This window comes from Pseudophryne corroboree, chromosome 11, assembly GCF_028390025.1.
Source record: "Pseudophryne corroboree isolate aPseCor3 chromosome 11, aPseCor3.hap2, whole genome shotgun sequence".
Taxonomy (NCBI): Eukaryota; Metazoa; Chordata; class Amphibia; order Anura; family Myobatrachidae; genus Pseudophryne; species Pseudophryne corroboree.
The window spans coordinates 333,060,701-333,087,282 of NC_086454.1; the positions used below are offsets into that span (position 1 = coordinate 333,060,701).

Consider the following 26,582-nt stretch of genomic DNA (forward strand, 5'->3'; position numbering starts at 1 on the left):
AGGTCCGTCGGCCAGTGTGTACCCACCTCAAGAATGGTGATCCCCATTTTCATACCCTCGCACCTGACCTTACTAAGGTGTGAGGGTATAAAAAAATCGGGATCTCATTCTGTATCTGGTGTTTGCAGAATACCTGCTGCTGTATAAAGCGGAGTGACACACAGTGTGGAACACACGTACACTGTGCAGCGATGTCTCACCCAGGAGGGGGCGTCGTGCTGGCATGGCAGGCTGGCTGTGAGAGTGGGTAACCCGGCGCATATGGGCACAGGGAAGAGCCGCCCAGCAGTGCCAGGGCTGATGATCCGCTCACTGGCTGCATGGAGGGGAGAGGAGTGACGGGGGGAGGTGGCGCTGCCTCCAGTGCCTGGGATAAATGAGGAGTGCAGCAGCAGCAGCCCTTCCCTCCCCAGCAGCAGCTCAGGCTGGAATGACGGCCACGGTGCGGTCACAGGGGCCGGAGTGACCCCCTCTCTCTCTCTCACCCCGGGCGCAGGAGCGCATCCGTGCACGCGTCAGAGCGCATCCGCTGCGCAAAGGGTTATCCCGGCGATGATGATGCTGGGAGCCGCCTCCTCCATCGCCAGGGCCGGCTCCTGCAGGGATGCTATGTGCGTCACTACACGTCAGCCCCAGCATCAGCATCCAGTCCAGCACACAGCGCCCCGCTCATGCAGCAGCAGCCGCCGGGAGAGCGAGCAGCAGGAGGAGGAGAGCGCCCGCAGCTGCCCGGGGTGCATGGACACCATGCCCACCCACCGCCACCTCCTGCCCCGCAACTTCAGCTGCACGGCCGTGCTGTACGGGGAAAGCCCGGAGGATGGGGAGGTCACTGACGGGGAAGAAGAGGAGCACGAGGTGGAGGTGGAGAAGAGCAAGGAGCCCAGCAAGCCCCTCACCCGGGGCAGGGAGATCAACCTGGTGCCCCAGAGCCCCACTGCCCGCAGGAGAGCCAAGTCCCTGCCCACGCCTGCCGAGCGGAGGCACCTGGAGGTGGTGGCCCCCAGGAAGAAAGAGGTGCGCTTCGCCGACTCCCTGGGGCTGGAGCTGACCTCGGTGCGGCACTTCAGCGACGCGGAGGTGCCCCGGGTCCCTTACCACGTGCTGGCCGGGCTGCGCTGCCGGGAGGCGTGCCCCGCGGGGGCGGAGCTCAGCGCGCTGCTGCTCCGCCCGTCGCCCAACTGCGCACGCCTAGAGCCGCTCTTCACCAACCCGGGCACCAAGCCTGACTTCACGGACCTGGTCAGGCAGCGCAAAGTGTGCCTGGAGAGCCTCAGCACCGACCCTTTCTGCATCAGTGGGGATCTCAGAGTCCTCAACTTGTCCTATGAGAAGGAGGTGGTGGTCAGGTACACCATGGACTCTTGGACCACCTCCACCGAGGTGATGGCCACCTATCAGCGGGGATGTAGCGATAGGTATACGGACCGCTTCTCCTTTAAGCTGCTCTGCCCAGCCTTGTTGAATAAGGAGGGGATGTTGGAACTCGCCATTCGCTACAGAGTTTGTGGGACAGAGTACTGGGATAACAATGAGGGCGAAAACTACAAGGTCAAGAGTCATAAGGCCACCATGTCCCCTCCAAAGGAATTTGACAACGCATGGATCCACTTTATATAACGGTGGGGGTAGGTGGGGAAAGCACAGGATCAGCTAGCCTTCCATGCTACATGGAAGAGCCACAAAGATGGGGGTCACCGGTAAGGCGTGAGGTCAACGAGGCTTCGAAGAGGGATATGAGGATCCAATGAAATATTCAATTAAGCTACTGTAAATGATATTCTTAGTGAGATAATAGGGGACTCCTTATTTAGTTTAGTGTCTGCTAATAAGAGGTTCCAAAACTTCTAGTGGTTTATGTGCAACAAATGGCGTACCAGACACAATACCGCCGGGTGTTAGGTTGCAGTATACCAAGAAAATTAGGCTCATACTAGTTTGGCTGCAGTTTATTTGAAATGGAAGATCAAAATGCAATAATATGGGGTATGTAGTACATTTTAAAGGAACCTAATATTGCCTTTCAAGATGAGAATCCATTTATAGTCACCAAGCGCTCAGGTTGCGTTGACATGAAGATTACACACAACCTTCAATAATCTATAATTGTGGCAACTCTCTGGAAGAGAAAGAGCTTTGTACAAAGACAAGTGCCCATAAATGACCCATTTTCCAGCTTCTTGTTGGCTGTGGATCACAGCTGCCTCTCTCAGCAGTCCAGGCTTATCCATGCTCAAACTCTAATTTATAGGAAGCAAATCTGCCTGCATTTCCCTTGATATGATTTTCTTCAGATCCTCAGTGGTGTTGGTGTTTCATTTTGGATTGACTTACCTGCCACCCACATACAGTGGGCTGAGCCAATATTCAGTTTAGGAAGCAGTGATGTCACTGAGGCATGAGGCAGAAGATACCTCATGGCTCAGAGATGTCTCCTTGTACATTGATAGGCTGCATTATCCTGATTAGTGGTTCAGCATAAAATGTGCTGGCTGCACAGCATACTGTAGGTGGCGGGTAGACCTTAATGACCATTCTATAGATTCCCACAGCATGGTAGTGTAGCAACATGGTGCAGATTTCACCACTCTAGTAGTGAGGTGCTTTTCATTTTATTTTTCTTCCACCAGGGCACTTTAACCCTCTGTGTGCCGGAGTACAGTGATTCAACTAAACATTCACGTTTTGCCTGTGACATAATCAATATGTTGTATTGCCTATGTGGGCGTGCTATTAGCTTACCCATATGGCAAAGAGGACGTTACTGATGAAAATGATCTGTACATTCTCCACTTTGTGACATAAGGGTGTTTGTAATCCCCTTCCCATATGAATTTTTATTTTTATTTTTTCAGTTTGTATGTACTGTGGTTATGGTTTTCTTCTGGCATATGAAGCTGCACCTGCAGCACAAATGTCTTTTTTTTTTTGCCTGTAACTTTTTCCTGTATATATTATTTAGTGTTACATGTCCTGTACACGACTGCTTCTCCTTTTCTGCAGTTGGGTTGAGAGCAGAGCTGTGTTAAACAGGTCACTTCTGAATAATTTACAGATTCTGCACTGTCTACTTCCATATGTGGGCTAGCCTTTCTCTCTGCCGTCCTTCACAATGGGACTTATATTTAGATCTTAGGCTTAGCAAGGTGGGCTGACGACAGACGTGTATTATCTTTACCACAGTTCACTATTCGTTACACAGCAGCCTCAGTGTTTGTACAATTTACCATGGATGTGTTCACTATATACAGTTAGGTCCAACTTATTATTTCACTGGTTTGACTTATGTGGTCCGTTGCATTTTTGTAGGTGTTATTACGGGTTACGGACCAAAAGTATGATTTTTATAAAGTATACCTTGTTTTTAAGGGGTCTATTCATGAAGCAGTGAAAAGAGTGGAGAAGTGAGCCTGTGGAGAAGTTGCCCATGACAACCAATCAGCTGCTCCGTACAATTGTATAATATGCAAATTATAAATGTTACTTCAATGCTAATTGGTTGCCATGGCCAGCTTCTCCACACTTTTCACTGCTCCATGAATAGACCCCTAAGAATGATATGGATAAAACATAGGATATATAAGACTCCTGGGGGGGTCTATTCAGTGAAAACTGTGGAGAAGTGAGCCAGTGAAGAAGAACCAATCAGCATTAAAGTTACATTTATAATTTGCATACTATACAATTATACAGAGCAGCTGATTGGTTGCCATGGACAACTTTTCCACAGGCTCACTTCTCCACTCTTTTCACTGCTTCATGAATAGACCTCCTGGGGAGGCACTATGCATTGCAACACCTGCGATATACTGTAGTAGGGATTGATAGTGCTCGGTAATGTGACTGCATGTTTGCAATAAATAGAGGGAAGCACTGACACAAAAGTATGAGAAATGTGTTAAAACATATAGCAGCTACTTAGACGCTAACTTAGAGGAGTCAGAATAACGGATGCAAAAATCTGAGGTTTTCACAATGATTACTTTTCTTACAAATTAGGCGAGTTTCTATGTACACTGTATGACTGTAAAAACATGGAGCTAGATTCACATTCAGCGGTTTGTCAAAGCCGCCGTTGATGTTAAACCAGACAGGCAAAAACGTTTGTCTGTTGCTGCTCTAAATTCATCAGTCCAATCCGCCGATTGTCGGCGGCTACGACAAACTGCGGAATAGTAAATCTTTCCCATGGCATTTGTAGCAAGCAGTTTACCGCCCTGTATTACAATTTAATATATCATTTTACAGATACTGCATTTTACTGGACAAGAGTACTGGCTTTAGGGGTCTATTCAGGAAGCAGTGAAAATAGTGGAGTAGTGATCCTGTGGAGAAGTTGCCCCTGGCAACCAATCAGCTGCTCTGTACAATTGTATAGTATGCAAATTATAAATGTTACTTCAATGCTGATTGATAGCCATGGGCAACATCTCCACTGGCTCACTTCTCCACTCATTTTCACTGCTTCATGAATAGACCCCTTGGTGTTTTGCAGTAATTCCTCTGTTTGTTTACAGAACCTGCATTGCCATTAAAATCAATGTCTTATACATGGGGGCTATTCCGATGTGGAAGCAAACCAAAAAAGCAAGCTACTCGTCAAAACCATCCTGCACTGCAGGTGGAGAAGATGTAACATGTGCAGAGAGATTTATAGGCCCTACACACTGGCCGACATCACTCAAAGATATGAACGATCTCGTTGATTAATGAACGAGATAACGTTCATATCTTTGAGTGTGGAGTCACCTGCGATGAACGATGCGCGGCCCTGCGCTCGTTCATCGCTGGTCCACCGTCGGCTGTGCATGCAGGCCAATATGGACGATCTGCACTGCTACGGAGCCGGGTGACGGGGGGAGTGAAGAAACTTCACTACCCCCGTCACTGCGCCCCCGCCGCCGGGTCGTCCGTCGGCCGTATCCGCCATCGGGCAGCTCGGCGGCGGATCGGCCAATGTGTAGGGCCCTTTAGATTGGGTTGGGGTGTGTCCAAACTGAAATCTAAATTACAGTGTAAAAATAAAGCTGTCTGACGTTTGTGGGCTACATGCAAAAGCAGCCAGTATTTACCCTGCACAGAGAAATTACAAATGTATTTCCTCCGCTTGCATGGCAACGTGGTTTGTTCCAGATGCAATCTTGCTTGCTTTTTCTGCCTTACTTCCAAAATGCTCTTCGGTTTTAAGGAGCACATAAAGGACATAAAACAAAAGAAGATCTCTAATGAATGGGATGGTCTTACTGTAGATTAGAATTGTCTCCAGCGATTAAGGGGTGGGGACAGACAGAGGAACCTACAGTATTTGTTGTTTCTGCTGCTGCCGAGTTCTTCAGTCATGTATTTAATAATTTCTGTACTGTTCTTGTCTTATTTCCGGCTGATCTGCAGCAGCATAGATCACACCAGAGGGAGGGCACATTGTCCTTTAGAAAGTTATTCCCTGCCACAGATATTGTCTTGCTGTACTGCCTGATTACAATTGAGCTATTCCAGTGTCCTTGTGCAGTCTCCTTTGCATCATGTACAGAACCGCACGTAGGCAGGCAGTGGGAAAGGTTACAGAGATACGTAATTTCACACGTTTCCTGATATTCAGTTATCCGACTGGCTTTCAGCACCCCCCGCCGTCACCGCGAGCAGCAGCTGTCAGGATCTAGCGTGACGTTAATGACGATTGTCAGGAATTCTTGTAATAATCTCTAGTATATTTGACACTCTAGCAAAATTGGATGTGGGTGGATTTGTCATGTTGTGTCTGTTGCATGTTGTACATACGTTGCTAAGTGGTACTTGTGAACGGATTCGAAGGGAACAAAACAATTTATCTTGGGAATAGACATTAAAATTATTTGTTAGAAAAAAAAAAGGAGCTACAACTTTAAGAAATAACGCTGCTACTTAGATGTAACCTCACTGTACTGTATTTTATGTTTGTTTGGGGGAGATTTATCAAACCTTCCAGAGAGACAGCTTCTGTCGTGTTATAGAGTGCTAGATCAGTGATTGCTGGACGCTGATTGGTTTGTTGGTTGCGTCTCTCAGTGGTTTGATAACAATGTCACTAATCTGTAAATGTAATATTTAGGTGAACTGTGGTAACATGTTTATGATCCTGCTACAGTTCACCCACTGTGTAGGAGTGGAAGTGATATTCAGGGGGGGGAATTCAATTATCCACTGTAAATTGAACCGGAAGGTAGCCCTGGGCTTTAACACCAGGGGCTATTCAATTGCACACCTGATTTCTCCCGATGGCCTTGTTAACAACTGTTAACCTGTTAATGGGCATTAACATGAAAACGGGAGGTAGTCTCGAGCTTTAATACCAGGGACTATTGAATTGCACTCCTGATTTCTCCCAATGGCCTTGTTAACGCCTGTTAACGTAACCTGTTAACGGACGTTAACATGAAACTGGGAGGTAGCCTCGAGCTTTAACACCAGGGGCTATTCAATTGCACTTTTGATTTCTCCCGATAGCCTCGGTAACGCCTGTTAACTTAACCTGTTAATGGGCATTAACATGGGTTAACAGGCATTAACACATAGAATCCGTGAAAAGTTCACAGATTTGAGTTTTAACAGGGTCGTGGCACACGTTAACTCCTGAGTTATCTGGGTCTTTTTTCCGACCTGCTGAGACTTTGGGGCTAATTGGATAGCTCCGGGGGGATTAATTGCTGCTGCTAATTTCTGCCCCAAGTATTCATTTTGTAAAAAAAAAAAAAGAAAGTCCTACATATCTTGATATGTTCTATCTATTATTTATTGTGTCAGAAAGCACATACACTGTACTTTTTATTTAGTTATTTATGCTCAAGTGGTGTTACCCATACATTCAGTAATTTCACCGTTCTACATCTAGTGCTTGGTGTTGGCACAGCGACATCTCATTAGGATTCTAGGAGAGGCAGAGAAACCTCATTCTTTAGTATTCAATTCTGTTGCTTAGTTGTTTAGTGGATGCTTCTTTATAGAATTCCCAAGAGCTTAGGCTTTTCCAGGCTTGGGAAGGTCATCACTTGATCATCAAGTAGATATTGACATGCAATGCAGGTGTGAAAGAGGGATTGACAATTGTAGTACAAATAGTTCTTGTTTTCATTGCCATGTTTGTATTGAGTGAAATTATATCATTTTATATTTGGCTGGTTTTTTTTTAACACTTTTTTTTCTTGGTGAGTTTTCTTGTTGCTGTAAACAGGAAATGTTTCACTTTCAATCCTTGTACAGCTAAGTTGGATGCGTTACCTTCACCTGTTCCGTGATTAAGTGGTTCATGTCTGTTTTTTATCAAAGCAAATGCAGATATTGTTCAATATTTTACGATACACTTTGTGCCCTGATTTTTATGCAAAGCAACACTTTTCCTTATATTTTGCAATTGCTGTCTGCATGTAGCTTAGGTGTTCTTTGTGATTCGCAAGTTCCGTCGTCACTGGTACTAGAGGCATCTTGCAAAGTCCACAAGAGCAAAACCTGCATCACTGTTATTTTTAGAAAAAGGAACTTATATATAACGCCACTATCTATAGCTCCAGATAGACTTGTCATCTAGGCCTACGTTCCGGTGCAGTTACTATACTTCCTCATCATGCAGAGGGGGGGAAAAAAATTGTTTTGCTGGGGAATAAAAAAAAAAAAAGCAAATAAAAAAAAATGAACATTTTTTTATTTGATAGTCTTTGAAGTTTACCTGTTATCTCTTGTCTCTTTGTTGATTTTAATCATCTATATTTGATGAGTGCATAAAAAGAATAGTGGTTCAGCTGTCTGTTTTTAATCTCGATATTGAGGGGGAGATGTATCAACCCTTGTAACCATCATTTAAAGACTTTGCTAGGTAAATGACTGATTTGTTGCACTGGGCAGCTTTTCCTCTTTTTCCTTCTCCAAGGCTTGATAAACTCGCCTGATGACTGTGTTGTTGAAGTTAAGTTTCCGCTAGAATTTCTTGTCTATTAAGCTTTGTAATTGGTTTTATGTTCTTCTTATATTTAGTGACTAGAATTATAAGACATTGCCAGAGTCGGATTAAGGGGAGGGCGACAGGGGCAGTTGCCCCAGGGCCCCCAGATGCAGAGGGGCCCCTACACAGTGTCAGTCTGACCCCGCAGTTGCTGAGTACAGGTGCCCAGTAGCACCTATTCCCGGATGGGATCTGCTGCATTCTGCATATAGAGAAACAGAATGCAGTGCGGAGCGGCTCCAAACTTCCCTCATCAGCGTCATGTGACACAACACTTCCGTGCCGCCTTTTTAGGGACTCAGAAGCCGCTCTTCCCTGTAAGCAGAGTGTGGTGTATACTCAGGGGACATGGGTGAGGGGCCAAAAGGGGATGCACTGCGTGGCATACAGAAAGTGGGGGCACTGTGACCATATTGTGGGGCTTAAAAGGGCCATTTTTGGGGGGAGGGGCCCCCACAACTTAGTTACCCGGCGCCCCAACAAGCATTAATCTGGCCCTAGGCATCATCTAATGCAGATGATGTAATAATAACAATTTTTAGTAAGGTTTTGTTTTTTACTTATTGTCTGTTGTTTCTTTGGGCTAAATGTATGAAGCAGTGATAAGTGTGGAGAAGTGAGCCAGTGGAGAAGTTGTCCATGGCAACCAATCAGCATTGCAGTAACATTTATAATTTGCATACTATAAAATTATACAGAGCAGCTGATTGGTTGCCATGGGCAACTTCTCCACTCTTATCACAGCTTCATACATTTAACCCTTTGTTACATAACTACTGCTGCTCTCACCGGCTATTATCTGGTGCTCACCAAATCCAATGCCAGTAATGCTTACGCTATATAGCCTGCCTGGTATTTTCCAAACCAGTACATGCCATTTAAATAAATGAAGCACGTGGAAACTTTTCATTGACTTATCGGTATGAATGTTTCAGTTGCTACATATAAAGACGTAGGGAAAATTGCGACATCTGGATGTAATCGTTAGATAATGTTTATCGTACAAATTAAAAAGATAGTTTTTCACCAAAGTATATTTATTATATTCAACCACCAGAAACTATAAGATTTGTACCCTTGACAATAATATTTTGTTATATTATTTAAAACAGAACAACATCTATTTGGATATATATTAATATATTATATAGAGAGTTATACTAATATTATAATGTACAGTTTGTGTCATTGCGCAGTTCACCACTATGGGGCTGATTATGATGTGGACGCAAGTTCGAATACGGACGCATCCCGCGGATATCTACAAACATAAAATTAAAGCCAACATGTTTGGGATTGGCCTTGATTTCTATTATACATGCCAACAAACCTAGAAGCCAATAGTTGCAGTCTGCATGTGTGTGTGTGTGTGTGTGTGTGTGTGTGTGTGTGTGTGTGTGTGTGTGTGTGTGTGTGTGTGTGTGTGTGTGTGTATATAAGCCTGCTGCATTGCTGTGACCCATTGACCTCAGTGCGGTCAAGTAAGGGATCGTGTGTAAATATGTGTAAAAACTGTCATTGTGTTAGAGACTGTGCTATTGTTGCAGGACATGGTTTCTCTCTATTGAGAGCACCTTATAATTGTAAAAGTCAGATTTGACAATGACAACATTGTCTGGTCTTTTCATAGTTAAAAAAAAAGCATTGGTTGTAGTTTTGCAGAAAGTTAAGCTTGCCATTGATAGTGAAATCCATAACGTATGTACTATTTCTATTTACTGCAGAGGTGGTAGAGGCTAAGACAGTAGAGCAATTTAAACATGCATGGGATAGACATAAGGATATCCTTACAAAGAAATAAGGATCAAATAAGGTTAGAGATAAAAATAATATAAAAAAAAAAAAAAAAGGGGCAGACTAGATGGGCCAAGTGGTTCTTATCTGCCGACAAATTCTATGTTTCTATGTTTCTATTTGCTGAGTCTATTTATAAATTCTAGAAGTGAATTAGCTACTGTGACCCACAGAGGGCGCTAACATGCGTATCCTGATGGAAGATAGACACTCAATAAGTTGATACCAGATGGGCAACACGGTCAGAAGGTCGACAGGCAAAAGGACGACATGGGCTTAGGTCAGTAGGGTCAAAAGATCAACGGATTAAAAAAGGGCCGACATGCAAATGGTAGACACCAAAAGGGACGACACGTGGTTTTAAATGATTTCTAGGCTTAGGATTGGGAGAGGGTTAGGGTTAGGTTTGCCGGAGGGGACAGTTAGGGGTTAGGGTTAGCCAGAGGAAGGGGATGGTTAAGGACCAGATAGAGCGTTAGGAACGAGGGGTATGGTTAGGGTTAGGCACTAGGAATAGGGTTAGGATTAGGGTTAAAATAACAAAACAAAAACAGTGTTGACCTTTCTATGCATGTTGACCCATTGACCCTGTCAACCGTTTAACCCATTTGGCTGTCAACAATCTGGTGCCGTCCTATTATTGACTGTCCATATACTGGCAATCTTTTAATTCACACCCGCTATCATGGCCCCTGTAGCCTGTGTGAGGGGCTAGACATGGGTTTAGGCCACTAGAGGCACAGGAAATCAGCATTCTTTGCAGGGGCTGATATACTGACCGTGGCATCCCCCCTCCCCGTAGCCTAACCCTAACCCTCCCCCGGCAGCCTAAACCTAACACCCCCATGCCCCCTGCGGCTGCCCTCTCAGGCGGCCCGGCAATTGGTCGTTCTGGATCCCGGCTGTTGGGATTCCGTGTCGGTCTTGTGACCAAGCAGTGTCGGTATTTCATATTTCAACTGTCGGGATCCCAACCGGATCCCCTTTGTACCGTCTCCTGTAACAGCTGCTATAGATATCTATAACCCCACGTAATTTCCTCAGGGCAGATTTTTATCATGTTCTTCCTGTGACAAATACCTACCTTAACGGTTTATGGTTACTTACAAATAGTATTTTATTTTTATATGATGTGTACAGACCTTTCAGAGTAATATCTTCATTATCATGGAAATGACCGCAACACAGTATGTCAGCTGCCACAGAACAAGCTTCCCGTTCTGTTCTCTGTGTCGGTGCGGACACATCTTTCAGTATAAACAATATGGCTTCAAAAAGTGTTTATGCCAAATCCAATAGCACATCATTGGTTGATTTGCCATGTCTTATGACCTGGACTCCTGTCAGTTTGCGTAGTGTAAAAAATGCAAATAGGTTCCTGTCACACCCACTAAGCAGGCCGTAAGCATTTGCATATATGCAGATTTGCTGCAATTTGTCACTTGCAACCACTGGTGACTGCAGAGCAGCGAAGGGGCATTCTAACATAGAGTACAGTAAGAGCCTGCAAACAGATACAGACCCGCACAGAGACACATATAGACCTGGCCAAGCCGCATAAATGGCCTCCGCCAGAGTTCTCGCGCATGTACTCAATGATAATGACAGTCACCAGGATTAACAGTCTGATTGGCTGATTATCGATTCATCTCTGAAGCTGATTGGGGCTTTTTTTTCTATTGCTCATTCATATATATATATTATATGATTTTGTGAGCTACTTTATTTTTGATACTAGACGGAAAGAGTTTTTTTCAAGTTTATTCAGATCTAAATGCGAAGGCATGTTTCGCTATCAACACAAATATTTTAAAGGGCGTCAGTGTATCTGACTTACGTGTGACGTGATCCTGGCATATATGCAACTGGTGCGTCATAAGATCGTATTGCACCTTTGCAAGGAATGCATTTTCCGTCTGCCAATGAGTTCACGCTCAACATCAGCCGCATTGGGAGGGGTTTAAATATACACACCACGTTAATTATTAGTACGGCACTTGGTTCTAAGCAATCCTGACATTTCATCTTCTCAGTGCTTCCCTTACAAGTTCACTCAGCATCACAGACGGTGTATGTCTTCCTGTAACATCTGACGCTCCCTAGATGGATAGTAATCAGCAAAAGTGCTTGAGCCTCTCTTTACGCTGCATAAAGGAAGAAGGAAGATGTGTGCGTGTGATAAACCCCAAAGCCTGGTGTGTTTATTGCAGATGTAAACAAGATACCTTTTATGTAAAGTATTGGTGTTATATCACACAAACCAGAATGGATAAAATGTGTATGCAATGGCAACTTATGTACAGCAATGGTGAGCTTTGTAAATGAATTAGAGGAACCCTCTATTAGGGCTTTACTCAGAGTTACAGTAGGTTTAAGGGCAAATAAAGGTGCAGTTTGCTGCTGGGACAAACCATGTTGCAATGTAGGTGGTGCGTACTTAACTACTTTGACGGTTTCCTCTGCAGAAGAAGCCTGGAGAGGAAAAGGAGGTGAGCGGCTATGTGGGACTGTGGTACTCTCATCACTAGGCTCCACCCCCTTGTGTGTGTGTGGGGGGAGGGGGGGGGAATCAGCACATGTTTGCATGTGGAACAGGGCCAAATGACGCTGTTGCCATATAAATCTCCCTCCTCAGAGTCCCGTATTATTCTCCCCATTCTTTCCACTAGGAAATGGGAGGGGTGCACACTCTTCCGGAGGGGCGAGGGACTACCTAAGGGACATGCCCCTTCCCAACGCTAAATCTCTCTGTACATTTTACATCGGCGCCACCTGCTGTACAACATGGTTTTTCCTTTTTTCACACACCTATGCTTTGCTCTTACACCTGACTCAGCATTAGGTCATTAGGGATGCTGGTCAGGGGCCTGCAATTAATTGAATAAATAAAATCAAAGATAAGCATTTTGTGGAGGACAACACCTATTGGGCATCATTTAAAATAGAGTTGTGTGTCCATTTTACTTAGCAAATTACACAAGTTCAGAATGTGAAAAATCCTTAGAGGATAATAGGCATGAAGAGGTAGGATGGGGGGAGAATACTGAGTACAGTCGTTGATGATTGGCTGATTGTGCTTACACGGCTGATGCTGATTGGTGCTTTCTTTATTGCTCTGGCATATATTATACTTGTGTGGGTGCTGAAGTAAATGTGTTTTAGTGGAGTAGCCTCTGATGTATTAGTGAAGCTTTATTGATGCCTAGAACCAAACGCCTAATTTGCAAGCTAAACAAATGGTTATAAAAACGGGCATGGATGGGACATATGTATGGCGTAAACCAGAAACATATGCTACCGGGGCCAGCCTGTATGTACCTTATGATAGTTACAGCATTGCATATACATGCAATCATAGCTTTTTTAGTCAATTCAAATTGTATTACATACCTCCTAACTTTAGAGAAGTTCAGATTAGGAATGATTTGAAATCAGCAACTTTTACTATCGATGGGGGAGGACCAGATGGTTTTCCACCATCGATGTTACAGAGGACCTGCATGAGGGACACCGAGCCTAGTCCTGACACCCACAGAGCTCTTCCCCCAAGCTCTGATTGACCTGCAGCTTGTGGTTCACTAAAGCAGATATGACCATCGGTGTGTGAAACCATCAATGGTTCCCTTCCAGATGGTTTCACACCATTGAGGCAATCCATCAATGGTAACTATCAATGGATAACCCACCAATAGCCATCCCTAGTTCAGATCGGGACCTTCGATTGCACGTCTCTAAAGGTGGCATGGCAGTGTGATGGGTCATATCTGCGAGGCATCTACTCACCACTTGCTCTGCTAAGCAGAACAGCAGGTGAGAGTGGGCCTCCCAACCTCCCCTCCATGCGGGACTCTGCAGCCGGTGGGTGGGATGACAGGTCTGGAGGTATGCACTGAGTTTTTGTGCAGTTGTGGCAAACTCTACATTAGGCTCAATATGTGAAATCAGATCAAATGATAGTCTTTGTATATTCCACAATATGCTGATTCACTGTGACATTCTAGAATAAAATGAAGAGTACTATTGTTATAGTGGATTATGTTTTCTTTTGTTGGAAAAATGGCTGATCATGACTACTTATAGTAATATATGGCTATATAACATAATAGATTGTGGTGGGTAGCAGAGTATTTTGGCAATCTTCAAGAGGGTCCTTCAATCGGGTAAAGGTGCTTCGTGGTCTGTCCCAGAATTGGGACAAAACACCTTATCCATACAGTGGCGGGGCAGACCCCTTAGGTTATTACTATTCTGCCTGAATAGGAATATTTGGGACGTTAGTGTCCTTTTAGGGAACTGCTGGGCGTTTAAGGCCTAGATTTGTTTTCTTCATTTTTTTTGTATTAATATGTAACATACAATAATATTACCCGGCCTGTTTTATGTCTGTGTGTTTTTAGGATTAGTCCTTAATGAAATGTAGCTGATGTTTGCAGTGACGTCCATCTTAATTTGTACCTGCTGACCTACACAGAGAGGAGCAAACATCTTCATAAGAATGCTGCCTACAATACTTTGTGCCTCGCTGATGTCACTAGGAGCTATTGAATTAATAGGCTGAAATATTCAGTCAACAAAATGGCGGCCTCCAGTGTATCTCATGCAGGTCCTGAGAGTCTATGCTGCCTACAATACTTTGTTCCTCGCTGATGTCACTAGGAGCTATTGAATTAATAGGCTGAAATATTCAGTCAACAAAATGGCGGCCTCCAGTGTATCTCATGCAGGTCCTGAGAGTCTATGCTGCCTACAATACTTTGTTCCTCGCTGATGTCACTAGGAGCTATTGAATTAATAGGCTGAAATATTCAGTCAACAAAATGGCGGCCTCCAGTGTATCTCATGCAGGTCCTGAGAGTCTAGGTTTGTACATGTGCACATTTAGTGAAGTAAGATAAAGTGGATGGAGGATGCATATTCTAGCATGAAGAACCACGCAGGCATTTGCACCCAACAAGAGGACCTATACTTCTTAATGAAACGCGTGGGTGCCTGCTGTCTGCGTTTCAGTGGTGAAACTAATTTATAGGTGCACTTAACCTAATGTACAATAAAGCTTCACAGTCCCAGTGTTCTTACTCTTAGGATTAATGTAAACCATGAATGAGTTTCATCTGACTAGTTTTAATTGAAAAATGTTAATTTCAATGAATGAAAAGTGTGGCATTAATGTGGTATGGGGTGGGACTGTTGATGTTTACTCTTCGTCAGGTTTTTTTCGCCCTCTCTGCACACCTTTGTGGACTCTGGGCCTAATTCGTTATTTGTACATGTGCGATTGTCCTGGCTTGGCAAGTGAAGCTGCCACCCAGGGGGGATCGCAAACTCATTCTCAGTTGCGCTCACATTCACAGTCTATACGTAAAAAACGAGGAACATTGGGTGTAAGGGTAGCCCTATGGGTACGCACGCCGGACACAGCAGTAGCGACACATGCGCCATGTTTTTGCACATACGAGCTCGCAGCTGACGGCAGATAAACCCCTGAAAACATCCATGACACGCCAGTGTTTTTGCAACCACTCCCCGTTAACACCTCCAAACAGTCACTTCCTGTCATAAAATCCTCATTGCTAGCAGGATCGCAGCGGCAGCTTGACGCATGCGCAGTGCAGTCGCGGCACGTGTGCAGCCTGCTGATTATCGCTCACTCGCATGAACACCAGCCATAGCGTACAAACATAAAATAGGCCCTCTTTCTAAAGCACCTTGATGTGTGCAGGTCGGAGCATCTAGATACTCTGGCATAAAAACCAAACAAAAGCACTTTGCAGTGCGTATTGCGTGCATATGGTAAATAGGGTGCGCTGTGTGTAGGTTAGGAGGTCACTCAAATATGCAGCATTAAGCCTCAAGCAGGGAGGTCCGTAGATCTGACGTTATCACTGTGAAATGCCGCATTTCCCGTGTTGTGTGACCCGGATGTATCTTTTGTTTTCTTTCTATATAATGTTTTTTATTGTGTATGTGTAATAACATGTCATGGGAACCTCGTGCTGTATAATGTATAATGCATCATCTGCCTTGCTGTTCACTATAAAGCCGTCTTAAACATATCTGTGTAATTAACACAATGAAACATCTTCTTCTTGTTGACTGTATGTGTGTGTAGGGATGTGTGTTTGTGTTCGTACAGTCATTTTGCGCCTTACAATATTTGTGTGGTATATCTGTGCAAAATTATCAGGAAAATATTTATCTGCACTCAGGTAGACACTAATGAAACCTCAACAGTATACATCATGGGTCTTCAGCCTGCGGCCTTCCAGCTGCTGTGGAACTACACATCCCAACATGCCCTGCATCAGTTTCAGCATGCCTTAATAGCAAAAGTGTGCAGGGCATGCTGGGATGTGTAGTTCCAAAGCAGCTGGAGGGCCACAGGTTGAAGACCCATGGTATACATCTTGCCAAAAGTAGAAAACATTGCACAGCATAAACATAGGCTAAAAGATAAGATATAAACAACACGCGGAACACTTGGCCTTTTTTCTCGCACTGTTTTACGCTGTTTTGTGACCCATTGTTGCAGATTTGTGCTTCATTTTAAGATACAGAGCTGTTCACTGTAGTTTGTCTCACCCACCTTCTGCCGGGCTGGTTCTAGAATACTGTGGTCACCATATTTCTATATAAATGTAAGAGAGGTGTGAGACCAACATGGCATTTTTAAATAAATCTTTATTATTATGTTTCAATGTGATTATTGTGCCTCTTACAGTGCAGTACTACCACTGTAGTAACACAATCGGTCTGCGGTGTTGAAGCATGGCATCAAAAGTGTGCACTAGGTTTATGAAATAAAGGTTTTGAATCATTGTAAAGACTAATTATTTAATACGCATTTGGTTAAAACCAATGGGATGAGCTGAGATACCACACCTGTCACTCTGTAATATCACTATGTACTTACAGTATCTCTATAAGCCTTGGATATGAGGGATAGAATGTCACCCAATAGGGGCGTCAAGTAGAATCAAAGTGATCTTACACACATACTGCATTCATGTGGTTAATTGTAAACATATTAACAAGTTCCAGCCAAGTTCTAGTATTGTAGGGATGGCCCTGATAGTATTATGTCATTCCAGACAGTTGGAAAAGTGCTGAAACTAATTTAAAGATGTCTGCTCAACGGGGTCATGCAATTCACTTTGCATCCACCATCATCGACAATTTTCCCATGCAATCCACAGGGAAGGGGGGTCTGGGTCGGGGGTAATTCAGCTCGATGGATGCAATTTGCCATTCCAGAAAACGTATCAGATCCAGCTGCATCGCAAGTTTTTGCTCACATCCTGCAAGGTGACATGAAAATTCTAGAAGAATATAGAAAAACAGCATTTAGGGCTTATAGTAAAAATCTTTGATTTTCAGCAACTAGTAAGGTCTGGAAACCCGCACTCAAATTAAGGTGATTCGTTTCTGATATGCTCCACCATTTAAATAAGAAAAATCGAATCCTTATCATTTTGCAGAAGACTTATTCTTACACATTCAACACGTGCTATCTGTACAATAGACCGTATTGTACTGTATTGTATCGCACGGAAAACACATTACAATGGCATCGCTAAAACACATCAAAATAATTGGACGTTACACGTTTTCCCAGCACATACATATGAATGAGAACTTGAACTCATCAGATTCTCTTTTAGAGTACTAGATTTTCATACTCATCAGCTGCATTCTTCAGCTCACACATAAATAGGATAGACCTTAAAATGTATTTATTTGGCAGTAAAGTTAACATCAATGATTTGGAAATCACCTCAGTATTATTCTGGGATATACATTAAAACATAAATTAAAGAAGTTCACTTTTTTAACATCGTTATCATTTTATGGTTTTCCTGTTTCCCGGGTTGATTCAGTTTCTGCATTTATAGATCATCTCCACATTGTGGCTTCAAACCAAGGGGCACAATTATGAATCTGAAAATCATTTGGAAACGGCAGGCTCTGCATGATTTTTGGTTGCATAGGGAGAAAAGAAGTAATAATGCCACTGTATAGGTCATTGATATGGCCTCATCTGGAATACTGTGTCCATTTCTGCAGACCATGGGCCTAAATCAGACCTGATCACTCGCTAGGGTTTTTTTTTTTGCAGTCCAGCGTTCGCATAGTCGCCGCCCACCGGGGAGTGTATTTTGGCTGTGCAAGTGTGCGATCGCATGTGCAGCCGAGCTGTACAAAAAGAGTTTGTGCAGTGTCTGAGTAGCCCAGGACTTACTCAGCCGCTGCGATCACTTCAGCCTGTCTGGGCCCGGAATTGACGTCAGACACCCGCCCTGCAAACGCTTGGACACGCCTGTGTTTTTCCAACCACTCCCTGAAAACGGTCAGCTGCCACCCGCAAACGCCTTCTTCCTGTCAATCTCCTTGCGAACGTCCGTGCGAATGGTTTCTTCGCACAAGCCTATCGCTGAGCAGCGATCCACTTTGTACCCGTGTGACGCGCCTGCGCATTGCGGTGCATACGCATGCGCAGTTCGGACCTGATCGCAGCCGTACAAAAAACGCTAGCAAGCGATCAGGTCTGAATTAGGCCCCATATCTCCAGAAGGATATAAATACATTAGAGAACGTACAAAGAAGGGCAACTAAAATGGTGCATGGTCTACATCACACAACTTACCCGGAAAGGCTAAAAGATCTTAACATGTATCGTTTGGAGGAGAGAAGGGAAAGGAGGGACATGATAGAAACTTTCAAATATACAAAGGGTCTTAACAAAGTTCAGGAGGGAAACATTCTTCAAAGGAAGAGAAGTATTAGAACTCGAGGACATGCACTGAGACTGGTGGGAGGCAGGATCAGGGGAAATTTAAGGAAAAATTACTTCACAGAAAGGGTAGTGGATAAGTGGAATAGCTTTCCATCAGAGGTGGTAGAGGCTAAGACTGTAGAGGAATTTAAACATGCTTGGGATAGGCATATAAATATCCTTACAAAGAATTAAGGTTCAAAAAGGGTTGAGATTACCTAAAGGATAAAAATAAGGGGCAGACTACATGGGACAAGTGGTTCTTATCTGCCGTCAAATTCTATGTTTCTATTTTGTGCTCATGTAAGAAAAACGATAGGAGTTACCAGAAATATCTTCTTTTTAATAGAAAACTAACGCAAGCAGACTGCAGTCAGCGTTATTCTTAATGAGCTGAATATAGCAAGCTTCAAAAAGCTTAGCTTTGGGGAGCTTGGCAGCGAAAGCTAATGCACTAAGATGGTGGTACCCGCTGTAGCCTATGGGATACCGTTTCACCAGTTTTGCCAGGCATGCTCGGTAGCTTCACGCTCGGCAACTAGGAAGTGAAGTCTTTTGCTGCTGCATTAAGCAATGGGGACAGTACGTTGCCAGGACTGTAACTAGGGGTGTACAATCTACGCTATGACATCACCCAATTCCTTATAAAGCACATTTGGATGATTGATATATGAATGGGAGAAATGGGTGAGGGAAGGTGTGACACGGAAATAACACTTTCAGGGGGCATTTAAGTTAGCGTCTCGGCCGCAATGTGCCGTCCAGAATGGTTGATTGTGACCTACGACATCTGTTTTTTTCCTATAGAGGTTTACAGGAAAATTTGAGATGCTAAGCCTACTGTAATCTATATGCCCAGTTCTACATCACTATTAATTGAATCAGCATCTATACATCACTATTAATTGAATATAGGAATAATGAATGTTAGTACAGTGCTGGTAATATATGTGTATGTAGATAGGACCTTCTCCCTCTTTCCCTCAGTCCTTGGCCTGACTGCCGATAAATGTAAATAATATCTTTCCCAACAGTATTTTAACTGACATGCACAATACACCTACCAAGCTGCTACTGCCTGTGCTAGCGCACTAGTTCCATGAGGTGCACAATACTGATATCTGGGGCAGCAATGGTAGCGTGCAGGGCAATATGGAGGTGATATGGTGTACTGGATTTGTGTGACGACATAGTACAGATACTGGTACCAAGGAGCAGAGCCAGTCCTGGGCATAGGCAACCTAGGCAAATGCCTAGGGGCATTCCAAGCCTAGGGCCGGCATTACTAGTGGGTTAAACAATTTCTTCATTTAAAGTAGTAAATTGGCTGGTGTCCTGTCTGGGGAGGGGAGACAACTGTCACCGGAGAGGGAGAGATTACAGCCTCCCCGTGTGGTCCGGGTATTATTATTAATATTATTACATTTTATTAATAAGGTGCCACAAGTGTTTCGCAGCACCGTACAAAAGACAGTACAGGGAGACAAAACTTAGCATAACAGTAAATAAATATCAGAAATAGAGTACAGGTAACAAAGAGCACCACAATTCTCAAGACATAAGACAGCTAAGATGTAAGTAGTGAGGGAGTAAGCCGCGTACTACTTGGAGCTGGTGGCCATAGATAGAGATGAGTCTTTACCAGCAGGAGAAAAAGCGGGTAAAGATGGTCGCTGAGTAGGGGAGAGCTGCGAGTGAAATGTGAAGAGAAGAGGGCTTAGATAACAAGAGGAAAGAGGGCCCTGCTCTGAAGAGCTAACAATCTAATGGGAATGGTCAACAGACAGATTACATGAGGTGCAAGCAAGCAGGAGGTAGCCTGATGGCAGTATGTAAGCAAAGCTGAGATGTTCAAGGCATGAGGTAGGGGGATGGAGGAGGGGCCTCAGGACTAGGTTATGCGTCGGGAGGGTATGGAGTAATGACCAGAACGGACCATACGGGAAGACTGTAATCTCTCCCTCCCTGCTTCCCCATTGACAGCTGTCAAAGTCGCACCCTGGACAGGGACGAACAGGAACGGCAATACAATTCCCAGAATGGCAGAGTTTGCAACTGTTAGCCGGTCCGGTCCTCTGGAGTCTGGACCGTTCCGGCTTTAACCTAATCCCTCTCCTCACTGCCATAATAGGGAGGATGGTGCCTAAATGTGTTCAACCCAACAGCATTGTCCAAGCACTGATGACCTCAGACTCTATCTCATGTAGTAGAAGATGCTCTTTTTCTCTTTTCTCTCCGTTGTAAGCAAACACAGGGCCTACCTATCATGTGGCTCCTCTACCAGCTCCTCTCCTCTTGCTGGTAGATCTGGAAGAGAACAAGATGGTCGCCAAGATTCTCCTTTCGTGTTCCGATGGTATACACCCTGACTCTTGGGGTGAGTCATGGAATTTGTTGTTCCTGCTGTGACAAAGCATGCCTGGGTCACACCTGTTATATAAGGTAAGTCCTTAATGAAACAACCACAGCTACGTGAATTGTAATATGAATAATAACACAATATTTCTCTAACGTCCTAGTGGATGCTGGGGACTCCGTAAGGACCATGGGGAATAGACGGGCTCCGCAGGAGACTGGGCACTCTAAAGAAAGATTAGGTACTATCTGGTGTGCACTGGCTCCTCCCTCTATGCCCCTCCTCCAGACCTCAGTTAGAATCTGTGCCCGGCCAGAGCTGGGTGCTCCTAGTGGGCTCTCCTGAGCCTGCTAGAAAAAGAAAGTATTTGTTAGTTTTTTTATTTTCAGTGAGATCTGCTGGCAACAGACTCACTGCTACGTGGGACTGAGGGGAGAGAAGCAAACCTACCTAACTGCAGCTAGGTTGCGCTTCTTAGGCTACTGGACACCATTAGCTCCAGAGGGATCGAACACAGGTACCATACCTCGATCGTCCGTTCCCGGAGCCGCGCCGCCGTCCCCCTCGCAGAGCCAGAAGTACAGAAGACCGGCAGAAGCAAGAAGACATCGAAATCGGCGGCAGAAGACTCCTGTCTTCACATGAGGTAGCGCACAGCACTGCAGCTGTGCGCCATTGCTCCCACATTACACCCACACACTCCGGTCACTGTAGGGTGCAGGGCGCGGGGGGCGCCCTGGGCAGCAATTGGGATACCTCCTGGCAAAAATAAGATTTTACTCACCGGTAAATCTATTTCTCGTAGTCCGTAGTGGATGCTGGGGACTCCGTAAGGACCATGGGGAATAGACGGGCTCCACAGGAGACAGGGCACTTTAAAGAAAGAATTAGGTCTACTGGTGTGCACTGGCTCCTCCCTCTATGTCCCTCCTCCAGACCTCAGTTAAGCAAACTGTGCCCGGACGAGCTAACATTACAAGGAAAGGATTTTGGAATCCAGGGTAAGACTCATACCAGCCACACCAATCACACCGTATAACTCGTGATAACCATACCCAGTTAACAGTATGAACAAATACAGAACATCAGACAACCTGATGCAACATAACATAACCCTTTGTTAAGCAATAACTATATACAAGTATTGCAGAAGAAGTCCGCACTTGGGACGGGCGCCCAGCATCCACTACGGACTACGAGAAAATAAGATTTTACTCACCGGTAAATCTATTTCTCGTAGTCCGTAGTGGATGCTGGGAACTCCGTAAGGACCATGGGGAATAGACGGGCTCCGCAGGAGACTGGGCACTCTAAAAGAAAGATTAGGTACTATCTGGTGTGCACTGGCTCCTCCCTCTATGCCCCTCCTCCAGACCTCAGTTAGGATACTGTGCCCGGAAGAGCTGACACAATAAGGAAGGATTTTGAATCCCGGGTAAGACTCATACCAGCCACACCAATCACACCGTATAACTCGTGATACTATACCCAGTTAACAGTATGAAATATAACTGAGCCTCTCAACAGATGGCTCAACAATAACCCTTTAGTTAGGCAATAACTATATACAAGTATTGCAGACAATCCGCACTTGGGATGGGCGCCCAGCATCCACTACGGACTACGAGAAATAGATTTACCGGTGAGTAAAATCTTATTTTCTCTGACGTCCTAGTGGATGCTGGGAACTCCGTAAGGACCATGGGGATTATACCAAAGCTCCCAAACGGGCGGGAGAGTGCGGATGACTCTGCAGCACCGAATGAGAGAACTCAAGGTCCTCCTCAGCCAGGGTATCAAATTTGTAGAATTTAGCAAACGTGTTTGCCCCTGACCAAGTAGCTGCTCGGCAAAGTTGTAAAGCCGAGACCCCTCGGGCAGCCGCCCAAGATGAGCCCACTTCCCTCGTGGAATGGGCTGTTACTGATTTAGGATGCGGCAATCCAGCCGCAGAATGCTCCAGCTGAATTGTGCTACAAATTCAGCGAGCAATAGTCTGCTTAGAAGCAGGAGCACCTATTTTGTTGGGTGCCTACAGGATAAAAATCGAGTCAGTTTTCCTGTCTCCAGCCGTCCTGGAAATATAAATTTTTAAGGCCCTGACTACGTCCAGTAACTTGGAATCTTCCAAGTCCCTAGTAGCCGCAGGCACTACAATAGGTTGGTTCAAGTGAAAAGCTAATACCACCTTAGGGAGAAACTGGGGACGAGTCCTCAATTCTGCCCTATCCATATGGAAAATCAGATAAGGGCTTTTACATGACAAAGCCGCCAATTCTGACACACGCCTGGCCGAAGCCAAGGCCAATAACATGACCACTTTCCACGTGAGATATTTCAAATCCACAGTTTTAAGTGGCTCAAACCAATGTGATTTTAAGAAACTCAACACCACGTTGAGATCCCAAGGTGCCACAGAAGGCACAAAAAAGGGGCTGAATATGTAGCACTCCCTTTACAAATGTCTGAACTCCAGGCAGTGAAGCCAGTTCTTTCTGGAAGAAAATCGACAGAGCCGAAATCTGGACCTTAATGGAACCCAAATTTTGGCCCATAGTCACTCCTGACTGTAGGAAGTGCAGAAAACGACCCAGCTGAAATTCCTCTGTTGGGGCCTTCCTGGCCTCACACCACGCAACATATTTTCGCCAAATACGGTGATAATGGTTTGCGGTTACTTCTTTCCTGGCTTTTATCAGCGTAGGAATGACTTCCTCCGGAATGCCCTTTTGCTTTAGGATCCGGAATTCAACCACCATGCTGTCCAACTGATAAAGCTAAATATTTATCGTGTATATAACCCTTTATGAGGTCTAAGAACACTGTACGCTATCTACGTAAGAAGTACCGTAAGGGTAGGCAAGTTGCGTATCGATCGCTTAGCCGTGATCGAGACGCTCAGGCGTCACGTTCACTCACGGCCAAGTGATCGCAGGCAGGCAGACTATTGGCTGTTGACTTATCGTAATGATTCGCTATAGCGTAGCGGCGCTCGGGACCACGAGGAGATCACCAGCGATGCAGACGCTCACAACGTTAAACCTTTATATCTATACCTTTAGCAATGAAATACACAGCAAACCTTAATGTAGAGACAAAGTGTAAGTGTAACCTTGTGTAACCTGATTAACTACAAAGCTGCTTGAGCGTCACCGATGCTCAGGGAATACTTAACACTATAAAGAATACACAGATACCTGGGCTTAGGGTCCGAAACCTATTATGTGTATTATGACTATTATACTTGCAAAAGGAATCACAGTACAAAGCATACACTACAATATAACATAAACCAACTAACCAGATAACTACACAGGAAATACAATACAATACAATTCAAGTCTAATCAAGGGAAAATACGAGAGAAAGAGAAGAGAGGGAGAGAGAGAAATGGCTCACAGTAAGACAATATGATTACGGAGAGAACTTACGCACAAGGGGAACGATCGCATGCGCCTCGATATCCAGCTCCCGATTATCAGCAATGAGAACCGTTGAAGAGAGTGCAGTTGGATATGGTCGGCCTGCTATTTATGCCCCACACACAATACAATTCAATGGTCCCTACAATCTCATTGTTCATTGGACACAGGAATTCGGCTTCGCATTATAACAAAAGGTCATAGGTTGATTCATACAGGTGGGCTGTGACTATTTCCAACTGCTCAGGTGGGAGGGAAACTGGGTTTCCCGCCGCATGGGTAATAAAGTGCAAATAAAGTAAATGTTCATAAACTTCTTATGTCCATAACTATTCGCACGAGCGATTGATCTGCTTCAAACCAACACCGGAATATTTCTAATTAAATATTCTTCCGATGGATACTAAACACCACTGTATTACTCCTATCTGACCCTTCGTATCAAACAAAGAGGGATTCCTCTGTTCATAAACATTCTATATTAACCAAACTTTCAGAATCTATCAAAGGGACCATGATCTATAAAATACATTATTAGTGAAAATATGTAATGATTGAGTCGCACGCTACAACCACATAAACTCTACCGTAAATACGCATACCATGCGTCTGCGGGTGCCCGCGACTGTGAGTATGCGCACGTACGGGAGAGCGTACGCATGCGCAGCACGGACCTGTGTGAGGTGCAAATATGGTAGTGTGCATAGAGATATTTTTCTGACTTTGACAGTCCACCCTTTGGCAGTCAATTTTAACTGCCACTTCCTGAAAACATTTCAAAAGGAGAAAAATATATGTCAGGGGTTAATTCATTTCCATGGTTGGGTAAGGGAGGAGAGAGGAGTAGGTGGGAAGAGGGTATGACCTAGTGAGATAGCAGAAGCATGTGTGTATGAGTCCATGTTTGGGGGGGGGTCATGTATCATCGTGCCGTACGTGTTGTAAATCAAGCTTCGAGGTATTGCGAAGTATACATTTGAATTCCTTCTTATCCCGTGGTACAGGTCTGTGGATGGGCTGTCAAACTTTACCGAGCTCTTTTCGGATTTTGAACAAAATGGGGAGCACATTTTAGTTGATGATACATGAATGGGGGAATATGTGATTGCTGATATCTGTGCCTGTATTCCCTATACTATGTGTGTCATTACCTGAGGGTTGTAGAAATGAAGAAAAGACATAATTACGGTAAATGCGGTGGTATTCTATGTCAGGTTAATGTACATCTGTCGGTTGAAGTTTTGTTCGGTATCAGTTGAAAGTCGTCTTCTTTGCGCTGTTTTGCTCATTAAGCGTGAGCAATAAGCTTTGTCAATGCCATTAGATTTACAAAAAATGTTGGGCTAGCGTAATTTTAAGAATTCTAGGGAAACTGGGGATCCATGGCAAAGTTCATCAAGTGTCCATATCTCAAGTGGTCAAAACTTCTTCTTTGGTCTATCCGTTGTCTGTATAGCGTCTCATCAACTTCCTCGTCCAAGGGGGTCTTGTTATCTTGGAGAAAAACCAGAAAAACAGGTGAAAGAAACGGACCGTAGAAATCGCATTTTCATCACATCATTGTTTCTATCGTTGGGTCGTAAATCAAATCCAGGTTAATTACAGTTTCCTCACTCCTCAAACTCATCACTCTGGTACTTTGTTTGCACCTCATTAAAGCCTGCCCGCATCTAAATATCAATCCAATCGATATAACGACACCTAAGATACATAGTAGAAACTTCCCAACATCCATTATGACTAATTGAGCCCAGTCTCCTAAACCAGAGAACCAATTTCGCGGGTTCAACCATGACACCCAACCAGTCAGCTCATTACCTACAGCAGCAAGAGTGAGATTGTGTTTTCGGCGAAATTCCCACTTTAATTGGAGAATATCGTCCATCTTTTGGTCTATGACCTCTACCGGATCCTCGGTGCTATTTGTGATATACGTGCAACACTTCACGCCGTACTGTGTTGCCAATGTAACACAATATCCGCCTGTCACTGCTGTGAGGTAATTAAGAACCATTCTATGCTGTACCAGTTCTGTTTTATAAGCCTGAAGTTCTCTTCCAGTGTATCTAAACGTGTCATCATACATTTCAGTGATATTATCTAACAAATTGGCGAGTGCGGAAATGTATCTATAATTCATCACTCCTCGAGCGGTGCGAGTGAAATCTAACGCCACAAGAACCTGAATCCCGGTGGATTCATGGATCAGATCAGAGGCCGGATGCTCTAACCTTTCTGACAGATGTCTTTTAACGAGGTGCTCGTAAT

The 26,582-nt window shown here is 44.4% G+C and overlaps 2 protein-coding genes across 3 annotated transcripts in view; one reads left to right on the top strand and one right to left on the bottom strand.

Moving 5' to 3' along the window:
• The first annotated feature begins 223 nt into the window (after nt 1-223).
• Nucleotides 224-16,461, top strand: LOC134969678 (protein phosphatase 1 regulatory subunit 3E-like). The gene has a single exon (XM_063945776.1). It carries the CDS (start codon nt 553-555, stop codon nt 1,618-1,620), a length of 1,068 nt encoding a protein of 355 aa, XP_063801846.1. The 5' UTR covers nt 224-552; the 3' UTR covers nt 1,621-16,461.
• An 86-nt stretch (nt 16,462-16,547) lies between these two features.
• Nucleotides 16,548-26,582, bottom strand: part of GCSH (glycine cleavage system protein H) — a 169,519-nt gene continuing 159,484 nt past the window's right edge. Inside the window, exon 5 of one of the 2 annotated variants that reach the window (XM_063945778.1) lies at nt 16,548-17,082. In XM_063945778.1, coding sequence (XP_063801848.1) covers nt 17,026-17,082 — 57 coding nt within the window. In that variant the 3' untranslated portion in view covers nt 16,548-17,025. Of the gene's footprint in view, nt 17,083-20,903; nt 20,940-26,582 lie in introns of those variants that run through there. The other variant, XM_063945779.1, reaches the window with a different exon arrangement.